Genomic DNA, 13,983 nt, shown 5'->3' on the forward strand with positions numbered 1-13,983 from the left:
TTTCGATGTATCAGCTTTTCAGCAACATATGGGAAACCACACCTTTTCCGGTGGATGGGCCGATCATGCGTAGACCATATCACAACACTCCGTATCATATTGGAACAGATCAACAATTTATTTCAAGATTCTCTTCTAGTGGTGTTCGTTGCCTTTGAAAAAGCGTTTGACCGACTCAACCACGAAAACATCTGGGCGCACCTGGGCGTAGAGGAGTTCCAGCTCGTCGAAGCTCAATACCAAGCGTTCTCGTGCAAAGTGCTACACAATAGCGTCTTGTCCGATTCTATACGGGATCCTATACTGCTGGTGTGTGACAAGACTGCATATTATCACCGCTGCTGTTTCTTACCGTTATGGATGAGACACTAGTTGGAGCTATTGACAGTAGACTAAATCGAGGATTGGTTTGGAATCCTTTAACGATGGGGCAGCTAAATGACTTCGACCTAGCAGACGACATTAAGCCGTATGCATAAAAGAGTTTACGAACTGTTTTATTCACACGGCCTATTGTCTTGCTCGCACAACGTCGAATCGATATGCAGAGCAAATTAGAAGATCTCTGAGAGCTCCCAGGCACCAGGCCTCACGGTCAATGTAGCAAACACTGGGTCTATGATGGGTAGTGTACAGTCAAAATCCCTTCTACTTGACAGTAGAATGATAACAAATTGAGCAGGTGGAGGCCTTTAATATCTTGGTAGCCAGACAAAACCTGATGATGGTACCAAGACTGATATAACCGCACGGACCTGGAAGGCCCTGCAGGTATTTAGTAATCGCTGCCTACGATATATCATTCGTGCCTGACAACTGGACATCCAATGAGGATCTTTATTATCGAGGTAATCAACAACCGATAGCAAAAAAGTTCGAGAACGTAGATGGTAGTGGATCGGACACAGGTTGAGGAAAAAGAGGCCCATCTAGATGGTCATAGTGAAGCAGGTTAGCTAATGACATCCGGGTCATTGACGAGAACTAGTCCTGGCGACAGGTGAAAGCCATGGTGGATAGCCGTCGGCAGTGAGATATCTGATTTCAGCCCTTCTGCCGGACCGACGGACGTTGACCGAAAGTTCGTTTACCAACATAATTGAGGATCCGTCTGGTTTGCATTCGGTGTGCATTTCATCCCATATTTAAGAGTAAAGTAAATAAAAGTTACTAGATTCGCGGATAAAACGACCCATATGCGTAAAAGATGCTGAAACTCAAACCTTACGCGAAAAGTTTGATGGATGGATTGATGCGGATTCTATTGTCATGTGCTTTTATGTTTCGTGAATTTCTGCCAATTGTGGAGTTGGCGAAAAATCCGCCAGACTTTGTTGTGCTACAATAATATATTTTCAAATATTGCATTCTGAGTTAAGAAATAGGGCCTGTTTTGTTCAAAATATAATATTAGTATTGTAGTATTGTATCCTTTATATTTTATGTTGAGGTGATTTTAAAGTGCACCCAAAGCAGCACTTTCATCGTTGTAGTTACAGCAACCTATTAATGACCACAAATTGTCATAAGTAAGTTACTACAACTGAATGCGAAGAATGTGTACTATTGTGATATTATCGTATGCAGTTTTCTCCTCAGAAGGGCTTTCATACCATTTTCGAGTTTCATACCAAAGATTATCAATAACGTTAGTCAAGCTGTCATTTAACTTAGTGAATCTACTGTTACATAACTAAAGAACTCCGTAAACATATTTACCAACACACTCAAAGCATAAAGCAAAGTCAATAACCCTAACTGGAACTTTTGAAATAGAATCAAATGTAGTAAAGTATAGCATGAACCTACTAGCTGCGTTTTATTTGACAAATTGCTAGCAGCTTCTAATCGATCATTTTCAGTTGAAAATATTACTTTACTTATTTTATATTTGTTTTTATATTTTATTCTATTTTAATTATTTCTTTCTATTTAAAACAACATGTTTTGATACTGTTGCAAAAAAAATATAATTTTGTTTAGTTTCGATAGATCTAAATTTTCGCACAAATCGACAATCGAAATAGATATGTCAAACTATTAATGACTACCGTGCACGGTAAATTTCTACTATTCAACCAAATATGAACAAGAAGCCTGAATTTATAATTCGACCTCATTTAAGCCTTTTATGTTTTCGCCCGTTCCAATTCGGCGTAGCAGTAAACTGGATAAACTGGTTGCCAAATCAACGTAACCTAATTCAGAAATGCGAAAACCCATCAGTATTTGAAACGTCGCAGAGAAACACAATGAAGAAAGCGGTAATATATGGGCCAAATATTATGTTAATGAACCAAATAGAGGTTTGAGGAATGAATAGCAATAAATCTTCCACGGAAGAGCTTTGTTCGTATTCTAACGGATGTTAAGCTAACATTAAAACTATATTAAAATAGTTTATTGTTCATTGTAAAATCTTAATCTATCACAAATTATGTTCAGTCCATCAAGTTTAAGCTACATTAGTCCTTTGCAATAGAGGTTTTAACAGATTAGCCATCTTCAACTTGTACCTACAAAGATTGAAAATAAAAATAAATTGAAAAATTACCAATGGGTGTAACATTAATTACCTTCGCTTATGTTTCAAAGCTTTCTTCGGCACATTGGAAACAGGCTCAACGATTTCTGGATCATTATATTCTTCATCATCATCATCCTCCCTTTTCTTGATCAGCATGAGAGTTGGTTTACCTGATCTTAGTGGTTTCAATTCCGATGCAATTTTAATTGGAATCTCGGCACCTTTATTGAACAAAAATGACAAGCTTTGGCCTAGGAAATTCGCAGGAATCAGCTGATCATGATAGATTGGCAATGCAGTGGTTGTAGTCGTTGTGGTAGTGGACGTCGTAGTAGTACTTGGGCTACTAGTTTCTTCATCCGAGCTATCGTGTTCCATGGCAGCCAGCTGAGCATTGAGAATTTCCACAAATGCCGCTCCAGCTAAGGTACTAATATCCGAATGACTTGGCGGGGAGGGAACAGCAATAACAACACCGTCCACAGAAAAGCGCATGTTTTCGGTTCCATTTTGGCGTTGGTCAAATATCACATCGTAGTCATCTTCATTACTCTCATAATCATCGTCGTAGGTTAACACCGGCAGGCCACTGCTCAGTTTAATTACCAAAAGGGCCGCCAACCAAAACAATCTGCATATATCCTTGGACATTGCAATAAAAACACACTGCTCAATTCAATTGGTAAACTCGATTACTGCGGACCGCCTTCCAGAAACGACCTTACGCGATGCAGAAGTGATACCGAAATGAATCACAAGACCCAGCATCCCGACCGCTAACTGGGAATTGGCCGCTATCCCGCTCTAATCGTCACTCGTGTGTTCAACGGTTTGCCACCGTTGTTTTACCTTTTCTTTCGTTTGCAGGAGGTGTCGCGATGCAACAAAATACTGGAATGGAGGTTTACTTTCTTTCGGGTTTCTCTTATGTACCACCGGCAGCTTAAATGACCGCGATCGGTGAGTGGTGGGTTGGACTATGATTATTGGCACGTGCTGCTCGAGCCACAGATGCTGATGTTTATTGGCAACTATTCCGTTATATCGGTTCAATTTTCCACAACCTGCCACCGACAGAGATGCTACTACTGCTTGATCCCAGCGTCATCCATACTGGGTAGTAATAGCAAAAATGTCATGACTTTCCTAACTGATCGGTATAAATTCATTATAACAAATAAAAAATATAGATAATTACCTTCTAATAGGGTAATACCTACACTCAAAATATTCTGCACATAACTAATCATAGTAAATTTCCATATGAAATTCCATATGATTATCATGAGCCGCATATAAACACAATCCTGCCAGAAATACACATAAAATTTATACGCATATTAATAGTATGTGCAAGTTTTTCGCGTGCACATAAATGATAACTGTTTGGCACATAAAGATCATTTACTGGGCACATTGCAAAAATCTATATGTGGGACACATAGAAACTATACGAAAAGTTTTCTTAGTGTACTGATTTTAAAAAATTGTCTGGATGGAGAAAAAAAACTCCAACTCTTTCAATTTTTTTTTAATTTTTACTTCAGTTTTCTTTGAAACTGATTTTTTCAATTTATTAATATTTCGTCTAATATTTGTGTTACTTTTTTACTGCTTTTTGCTAACGATATCCTGGTTAAAGCCAGCTTTATGTCAATTTTATCTAAGTTTTACTATTTAATTCGAGGTGTATTTAGGTCCTTTTCAGCTTTTATTTAAAATTATGATTCAATTTCGATTCATTGCTCTTGATTTTGAAAAACTGCTTTTAATTTTATTTCTATTTCTAACTCTCAGTATATATTTTTAATTTATAATTAAACCGGTTAAATATTGAGACGGTAAAACGGAAGCAATCCAAATAGGAATATTTAAACAAAGGATTAAAATATTAAAATAAATAAATAAAAATATAACACAATGGACCATGACCTGGCCAGTCTTAGTAAATTTTGTAAATTGAGTAAAATTCAGTTATATATTATTAGAGTAGACTTTACTACAAAAATTCAATTCAATGGACAAAGTAGTTTAAGTCCCCCTAACAAAAAAAAGTAGAGTTAAGAGGAAAAACTACGTCCACTAGTCAAATTTAGAAAAGCCTTCTTGTGTTGATACAGAGCCATCATACCGAAAACTTAATTAATTCAAACTTATCTTTCTTAATAAGTTACCTAATATAATAATTCAATTTTTATCAACAGCGAACAATAATAAAAATTATCCTTATTTGTGAAATTCACAACCAACCAGCATATTACCAAGCCGACGAGGATTCTACCCTTGGAATCTTGTGTCATTAACGACACGTTAGATATCTTAGCAATCGCACGGCCCACCTTGCATCCGCCCCACCTTGAAGCTGCATGCTAACATTTCTAATATGCACGGCACATGACGCAACAGAACGGGACAAAACATACCGCATCGCATACCGGTGTTTCCAGTGGAAATATGCAACCACCACTCGAAGGCTATAACCATGCAATCTTCGGCATCGAATAGAACGGTTTGATGTTCCAGGTGATCGGACGCGCAGCTTCCGAAGTGAGTGCTATTATTTAAATAGCTAATGATATAGTAAATAAAAGGCGAATCAAGCCTGTGGCCACTTTCTGTCCAAGCGCTCTTAAAAGCGGGACAAGCACGATCCCGATACATCCAGAAAGGGTCAACGAAACTAACAGTACTTTGCTTTCTTCAGATTTATTATTGCTGCTTTGTGGCTCACTTTACCATCGAGAAGACAGGAGAAAGAAAAGTCATGAGTGTGATGAAATATATATCTTTCGAAGGGCCATAATATTAATTGCAGTAGAAAATTACTATGCAAAAAATAATAAAAAATAAATGCTGGTGCCTGCGTTGAGAGCTTTTAAGATCGAATCGCGATGCACCGATTGCTAACAAATAATGGTACTATAATAATGGAGAATTAACGGTTATGTTTGCCTTCGAAGCAATAACATACGCAATCTGTGCTCATTTAAAACAAAAGGACACCAGGCGGACCGTTGCTTTCCAAGAGATGGCGCTATTCTAGTGGTAGTTAAACCCAAATTTCTCACTTATCCATACTTACCGAAAAACAATCGTTGATCACCTATTATATATTGTACCGGTACTTTATTGGGCTTGTTTTTCATAATTTTTGCCTAATTTTGATAAAAGCCCAACTTTTTACATGCCTCTCCATTGCTTCCGACTACCATTGTTCCGTGAGCCCGAGAAAATGATTTTGACACATTGCTTAAGCATTACGAGAGCCGAGCGCTGAAAAATTTTACGGCATTTCAATCCGAAGAAGTTGAATTTTTGGAGTCCGATCATAAAACTTATGAGATTGAACGATGGTCCAAAACAAAACAAAAAAATGAGATCGTTTGAATTTGGAGTAGCAAAATCATGATTTTAGCATTGTGGATTTTGGAACAGTTTTTTGAAATTAAAACGTCTATCTTTTGGTAACGTTCATTTTTGATAAATCAACCTAAGAGTGAAACAAAAAAATTGTAGCAAGTTTAATGAAATCCCGTCCGGGCGTTCCGGAGTTTCGGCGGAATATACATTTTTGTTCACGTTCCTGGTCTCTGGTCATGTCCTTGGGTACGAAGGTGACCCTGTTAGCTTCGTACCACTCCATGACATCTTTTGAACAGTGATACGAAGCTAGATCCGGCCAGAAGTTCATAGGGCCCTCGTGTTGTATCAACAGAGGAAGCAGACGCTTCTGTAGACACTCCTTGAGGTAGATCTGCCTGTTTACAGTCCCGGCTGTCACGGACGGCGCACTGTTTGCCACATGAGCAGATCTTTTGCCAAATCATGTATTTCTTGGCAAATTTTGAAAGTTTCTGCATCCTTACTTCTTCCGGAATATCAAACTTGTGCTAGGCCGTGAAGTACAGTAGCCCTGGAACCTGCCGGAAGTCCGTCTTGACGTAAGTCTCTTCATTCGTGATGAGAGAGTTGAGGATTTTCCAGGTGCTTGCGCAAAATAAATTCGCGACGGCGCTTTTCGGGTGACGCCATTTTTTCCAATTTTCGAAAAACCGACCCACGGAGGAGTATTTGGACCAAAAAGCTGGCCAAAATGAGGAAAATTAAAACTCATTCAATCCCCTGCAATTAAACCTCGCCGTCTTCTCAGATACCTATCACACAATGTAACGTTAATTTTGAAATCATTTGTTTTGTTTACATATATTTTCGCTCATGTGGTAAGGATGTTGCCTTTCACATTTCTAAGGCTATATATATCCTATCGACCAGCTGTAAAAAGGCTTTTGAAACTCAAAGATTTTACAATTATTTGTTGATATAGACTTTAGATTTCAATGAATATAATGATGACAATGCGTGCAGTATTTATTATAGCGAATTAGCACAAATATGTTGCTACTATAAAGCGATATTTGTTTATGTTCTTACCTTTTCTCATCACAATCTTTGTAGCCATTTGATAGCTGATTTTAGCGATAATGTTTAAGGTTCAAACACGAATCGCCGATTTCTGGAATTTCAAATGCGATTTTTTTGCTCAAAACAACAGATATGTTCACGAAAATTTATCATTGTGAACACAATAAATCATTTTCGTGAGCATATCTTTTGATTTGTGTTTGAACCTTAAGTGAGTAACAATCAGCAAATCAGTTTACTGAGTCGAAAAAATCAATTTTGGCGTGTAAGAGATGTGACGCAGCCAAGTAGTTTTATCGGGTGGCAAGAAATGTTTCTATGGTGGTTCGAGAACCCTCCTCCTCTGAAAGGGGGGGGGGGGGGGGCTATATTGTATTGCTACATACAAATGAAAAAAATAAATTCTGCATAACTCAAGAACTAATCAAGCAAGTGGAACCAAATGTGGTATGTAGGGATTTTGGAGGTAGGATTTTTTTCTACGGTGTGGAGGTTCGAAATCCCTCCCCTCTCTAGGAAGGGGGGGGGCGGTTGTACTCCTATGAAAAACAAATTTCTGCATAAACTAATCAAAAACTAATCAAGCAAATTAATGGAACCAAATTTGGCATGTGAGGATTTTTGGAGGCTAGACATGCTTCTAGAAGGTTCAAAACCCCTGCTCACTCTGGTACCCCCTACAATACTCTCATATAAATGAACACAAATTTCCACCAAACATGAAAATTATCCAGGCAATTAAAACACAAAACGTGGGTGTATCGGGTGAGAAACATGCTCTGACAGAAGCTTGAGCCCCTTAGGCAAGAAAGGAGAATGTTTCAGTTACTCTCAGAGCGGCATTATGCACATGAAGTTAATATAAAATTATGCATGAGAAAATTATATTCAAACTGACAGGATACGGCGCAATTTAAAGATAAAATTTTTGTTTATGAAATGCGTCTGCACAGAAAAAAACCATGACCAATGCACAGTCCTGCTTCGGGCGAAAAAGGGCTGCGCGTATAACTACAGCAAGAAATGTCGCGTCGCGTCGCATGTCGCTTGCACTCTGGCGGTACCCTTACTTCTAGAAAATTTGCAACTCAATTACAAATATGCAAAACAGTTTGCTTATTCAGCTCGTTACCACCCACTGCAACCGTTCGTTCAAGATTTAAACTTTTGGAACTGAGTACACGAAATTTTTAAGCTCAACGGAACAGAACATACGCTGTTAAATATTAGCAAAGCAAAGCCTAGGTGCTACATTCCGTTATCGAAACATGACCTTCTGTTTCTTTTATACAACAGAATTCGCAGCCAGCTGTTAGAGTTCAGGACAATTGCAAGGCCAGTTGCTACGATCCTATTGACTCTAAATTGACGCTGTTAAATATTATAGTGTAGTTAATTCATTAGTAAAAACTGTATCGAAAACTATTGGAAAATCGAAGCCAGCAGATTTTTAAAAGATTTACCGTGACCGCACATAATTGCGATCAGCTCCTAATGCCGATCACTCAGCCTAAAGTCATTTTTTAAAAAAAATTGAGCCAAAATCTGTAGTAAATGAGTATGCTCCATTATTGTGCTATGTGTTTATGTGCCAATTGTTGAAAAATTACTGTCTTTGGGGAACCGAGCACTTCAAAATAAATTAAATACGACAGGCAGTCGCAAAAACCGCCATCAACATGTATTTTCTTACCCGAAGTGCTAAGCGCACGATCAAATTTGCTAAGATTACAGCAGCGTGGAAACATACTACCTTCTTCAGTATTCTATCATAACAAATAGATACAAGCATATATAACCGTTTTATATCAAATTTGGCTGAATATATGCTGAATTCGCCAAATTTATTCCATTAAAGTGATTGATCGGAATTATGAACATAACTTTTTTTCTGCTTTTAATTCCGATCACTATATCAAAGTTATAAACTCTCAAAATGCATGTTAACGAAGTTGCTATTTGGATTTTAGGATTATTCGCAACATGATAACATAGTGGAAATATTGAAATCTTTTGACGTAGAACTACGTCATACGACAGGGTGTTAATCCAAAATTTGGAGTCAAGCCAGCGTTACGAAAGAATGAAAAATTTTGAACGCTAATAGCACTTCCAATTTATATCGGATTTTGATCATAAACGATGCAGCAATTGTACGGCTTTCTTAACAAGATTGTTTGCCAATCACTATTTAGCGAAAATTAACGAAAACTTTCATTTTTTTCATTTTCATTTTCATTTTTTAGCGCATAAGGGGGTCTAGGAGACCAGGTCGCCAGTAAGAAATATCTATACCTTCCATGTTGTGCTAAGGTAGAGGGAGAGGTTTGGCATCTCAGAATAATAATCTTGCTGATCGAGTGAATCCTGGGGCCCGATGCCAGATAGGGAGATGATAGATCGGAAAGTAATGGATAGCTGAGATAAAGCTGAGAATAGTGTTGAATATAAAAACAGAATGAGATTGCGGCGAATAGATAATGCAAATGCCGTGTAGTTCTCTAATCAAAATGCTGTTGGGAACACATACCCTACCTTGTACCTACATACCTGCTATAAAGGGTACCTGGAGTAATCTTCGTTACCAACCTCAGTTTACAGGTCCTATTTCGTATTTTGTATCTGTTCCGATTAAACTTCCTTCCTTTCTGTCATTTACGTGTTAGTTCTAGTCCAGTTGAACTTGCCGCTTTGACGGCCTCGGTATCGGTTACGGGTTAAGCAGATTTTGAAGTAAGATCGATGCCATTTTATTGCTTCTTCGAAACATGTTCGTTTTTGTATAATAGAGGATCTTAATGCCTTATACTGAGTTGACGGTCAAATAAACATTAGCACCACTACGGATCCCTTCTGCCTTGTTTTCTCCATCATTTTCGAAAGAAATTAATGCTTGACTATTGAATAGTAAATAATTGCAGGCAACTAACTAACGCAAAGCAGCAATTGAAATATTCAAAACTATTCTCGGATAAAAGAGTCGCTGATTTTCCTCACTTTGAGAATTGCTGCGTTACTTCACATGAACAAATATTCTTTTAGCCGTGTTTCCTTGTAAGACAACAGTTCCGAAAAAATTCTTGCAGTACCTAGTCGCGTCTCGTGAAAATTAACGAAAACTTTCAAGCTAAAATTTTTCCACATATTTTCTGTATGATAGTCTTGCTTCCCAGGCTGCGGACAGACGGACGATCATTACACACGCAATTATTAATGTCTGTTTTCTTATTCTAACATATTACTTTGAGGACTTTGAGTTTTCTGCTAGAACTTTGTTGATAGCTGGATACGTGTGGCAGATTTCTATACTGATATACTAACTGACACTGGTAAAAATCTTCTTTTTTGGTATCACAAAATACCTCTCCTACCAAAAATACGATCCAATTTATTAAGCAAGATAGGGTAAATGATTTTGAAATGGACCTAGTCGAATTCTGATCTTGAATGGACCTATTTTTAAATAAGAATTTTGGGATATAATTATCAAGTCTTTGTACTGTATTTAGCTTTTATGTTTATCTTTAATCTTTTCTGAACGTAAATATACTAAAATTAAATTAAAATTATAGCCAAAACCACTTTATTGCCGCTTATTTAAAAGTAGCTGTTTTTCAGCGTTTTGACAGTCACCATAGAGTATTTTCAAACTGTTACTACCCGGAACCCTTCTGGTTTGAAATAAAACAATACTCTTAAAATGATGCTAAAATATGTGTAATTTCAATTTAGGTATTTAAAAGTTCAGTAAAACCAGTAAAATCTTCAAATTCCTTAAAAATGTTAACCCCCTTTTTTGATCTTGAATGGACCTAGTATTGATTTTAGAATGGACCTAGTTTTGCGCTCCGAGACATCACTGGCGGTAGCTATCATTGCCTACCACTAACGAACCCGCCGCACTATGGGGCAGAACCCGAAAAAGCTCGGACAAAACCTCAAAATTTTTATTTGAGATATTCTGTCAAACTTAATATTCTACGTATAGTAGACACATAATCTATAAGTTATATACATAAATTGTTTTAATAAGTAGTTTTTCAATAGGCATTAAAGAAGGTGAAACACAGTGTAAAGAATTTTTGGAAAATGAAAAAATAAATATCATTTAATCTTTTGGTATCTGGCTACCATGCTGCTTAAAATTCTATACTTTTAAAGGACAATTCACATTAAAGGGATTATAAACTAATAGTTTAGGTGATATTAAGACAGATTTTTTACTAGTAGGCTTTGTTCTGACGAAGTGTTTTAGAACAAAATATTTGTTATTTTTGTCAATTTTCAATAGCGTGTAGAAAAAGATTTCCACAGATTTCCGCTCTGACACTATCATAAAATCAACATTCAGGGTGTTAACTAGTAACAAGCAAAAAATTAGCTGCTACTAGTTGCGATGTTCGAAGATATTCAAGTTTTTCGAATGCATGTTTTCCGGCATTTTAGGCTACAAATTAGTAAATGCGCGCGCCAGTGCGAAGTTCATTCCTGCTGTACGTTAAATAGTCATGCTTGTATATGTAAGACATAGCATTATTATCGCTATGAGATACATCAGAGCCGATAAAGGGAATTCAGGACATTGTAAAGGCAGCTACTTAACAGCTTTTTCCCAATTAGCTCTGTTTCAAGTCAAGTTGGCAGTAGAATATGTTCGATTGGACTTTCAGCTCGATTCAACTAGCCTCCATTTTGTTTATTCAGAGTCGAACATGTTGATACGTGTTTGCAGGATAAACAGATTGCTATACTCTGTCAGTTACTCGTTATTTTTTGTGCCTTCTGCCAGGATTTGGCTGAGGCCGATGACAGCCTATCTCGCCACTCATATCCTTTTGCTGCGTATGGCCAAACTAATGAATTAAAAAAATTACATGAATGCACTAAAGCAGATAGTAGGGTAAGTTAACCTATATAGTAAACCCTCTACCTGTAATGGACACTCGGATAAAATTTCGGTATTTATTAGCTTATACTTCTTATTTCTGAGGATATATAACATGAAACAGAACGTACTAAACATAACACACATTTGAGTTGATAAACTTTTAGCTGCATTTCATTATTAATGCTTTAAAATTGACGTTTTCAACAAGTGGGTCCATTATATACAATGCAAAAAATGTCGCCATTACCGGACTCTCTCCATGCAAAATACACTAAAATTCCTATAATGGACCCGGTCGTTATTCTATTGTAAACCGCAAGGGTCCATAAAAGGAAAATGGACATTCCAATCTGTTTTAAAAAATCTGTAAAATATAGATTTGCATCAGAAATTGATATATTTAGGCTTATTCGAAAGTTATTAATATTGTAAGTGCCATTGGTTGGGTGTTTAGCGCAACGAGTTCAAAATAATGTATAGAAAGGTCCACAAATGGTTGATTTACCCTATACCAGAATAATAATACTAAATTACTCTTGATATACATATTGTGATAATTTATATAGGAGGTCGTCAGACTACCAATTTCGACTACTTAAAAAATGTGTTTGAGTATTTAAAATATTTATAACTTGATTCCCGTAAGTCCTAGAATTTTTGTATGTTCTGTAACTTTACGTAACTTTACAGGACAAACAACTTTTCTGAAGACACAATATTTCTAAAGTCATTATTTAAAAAGTTAGATCTCAACGCCATCTATAGGAATAAAAATACAACTACTTAAAATTTACAGAAAGATGCGCAATTTTATTACAAATAATGTTGCTGAATACAATAAAGCTTTACGAAGCATATGAAAGAAGTTATGAGGTTTTGTCCGAGCGCCGGATCAATCTGCCCCACTGTGCGCCGTTGTATATTCCATAAAACTGCTTGTTGTCACTATAGTATCTCCATTTATAATTAATCTATAAGCACGGGATGTTGAAAGAGTAGGCTTGATTTATAGCCTAAATAAAAACTTAATTATATTGATAAAACTAACTATCACTCATCCTTTTTCGTAGTTGCTTCATAGTGTTTGTACATTGTAGCCTCTAGTTTTGAAACTAAAAAGTCTTCCTAATTAGTTAGCTAACATATGCCATTTTATGCTTAAAACAATATAAACTTAATTTATTCTCAGTATTGTACAAAAATTTTAACCATCTTGATTAAAAGATAAGATGGATCAAAAGATAAGAGGGATACTAACTGCCTTCTGTTAAGGGGGCATAGTACCTTTTCAATTTTTTAAAACATAATTTTTTTTATTGATTATTTCGAAAGATTAACATTTTGACCATATGTGTTTGAAGTCGTTTGCATGAATTCCAAATATTGACAAAGTTACAGCTATTTGTACCGCGCATGTCTGGAGCGATTAAACAACGAGTAAAAACTTCAACGTCGTTTTTCTCGAAACCAGGTTTTGAAAGTCGGTACCATAAATATCTCAAGAACGGCTCAAGCAATTCTTATGATTCTTTTTTTGTTTGAAAGCCAACAAAATTATCTAGTGTTTGACCCATCCTTTTCTTGATATTGTAATTTTTGAATTTTTTAGAAACGTTTAAAGTCAATTTTTTCGCTTCAAAACCATACTTTTTTGTTTCAATGTCCGCCATTTTGTTATGTGTTCGAATTCTAAAAAAGGATGGTAAGGTAAAAATGGTTGGAATCAAAAATTTTTTCATGGACAAATAACGTCCTGTATTTTCCATATAAATACAGCAAAAAGTTTTGCTGTAAGTTTAAGTTTTGACAAAACTCAGATGAGAAATAGTTTAAACACGTTAATCAAGCATATACCAAAGCTTCAAAACACCTTTAGCGCGCTGACCGAAAACCCTAAGGCCAATAAAATTCAACCGGATCTTTTAATCGAGCAAAAAACATGGGTTTGAAGCATTTTTATTTAAAGTTTAAGCGTGAAAACCAAATCTGTTCTTGCTTTTAATATATACGTTATTATTTTCCATGCAAAAATCTACGAAAAGAAGACAAAAACGAGAGAATTCGGACGATTTTCGGAAACTCCGAATTCGAATTTCCATTTCTGTTTCGTGATAGAAGTGTTAAGTATTTTTCACTCACTCACTCA

At 36.3% G+C, this 13,983-nt stretch overlaps 1 protein-coding gene across 1 annotated transcript; it reads right to left on the reverse strand.

Annotated features, from left to right (window-relative positions):
• Positions 1-2,455: 2,455 nt before the first annotated feature.
• Positions 2,456-3,178, reverse strand: LOC128740334 (uncharacterized). Its single transcript, XM_053835872.1, has 2 exons — positions 2,577-3,178; positions 2,456-2,516 (listed from the first exon to the last, which is right to left on the reverse strand). The coding sequence occupies exons 1-2, from the start codon at positions 3,176-3,178 to the stop codon at positions 2,456-2,458; spliced, it is 663 nt and encodes a 220-aa protein (XP_053691847.1).
• Between the last annotated feature and the right edge of the window lie 10,805 nt (positions 3,179-13,983).

The sequence above is a fragment of the Sabethes cyaneus genome, chromosome 3 (assembly GCF_943734655.1).
Source record: "Sabethes cyaneus chromosome 3, idSabCyanKW18_F2, whole genome shotgun sequence".
NCBI classification, from domain to species: Eukaryota; Metazoa; Arthropoda; class Insecta; order Diptera; family Culicidae; genus Sabethes; species Sabethes cyaneus.

Bases quoted from the DNA above. Each gene is read 5' to 3' on its own strand.
- LOC128740334 (XM_053835872.1), bottom strand. From the start codon at position 3,178: ATGTCCAAGGATATATGCAGATTGTTTTGGTTGGCGGCCCTTTTGGTA. The intron at 2,517-2,576 runs GTAATTAATGTT...CAATCTTTGTAG, and splicing joins GCTTTGAAACATAAGCGAAG to GTACAAGTTGAAGATGGCTA.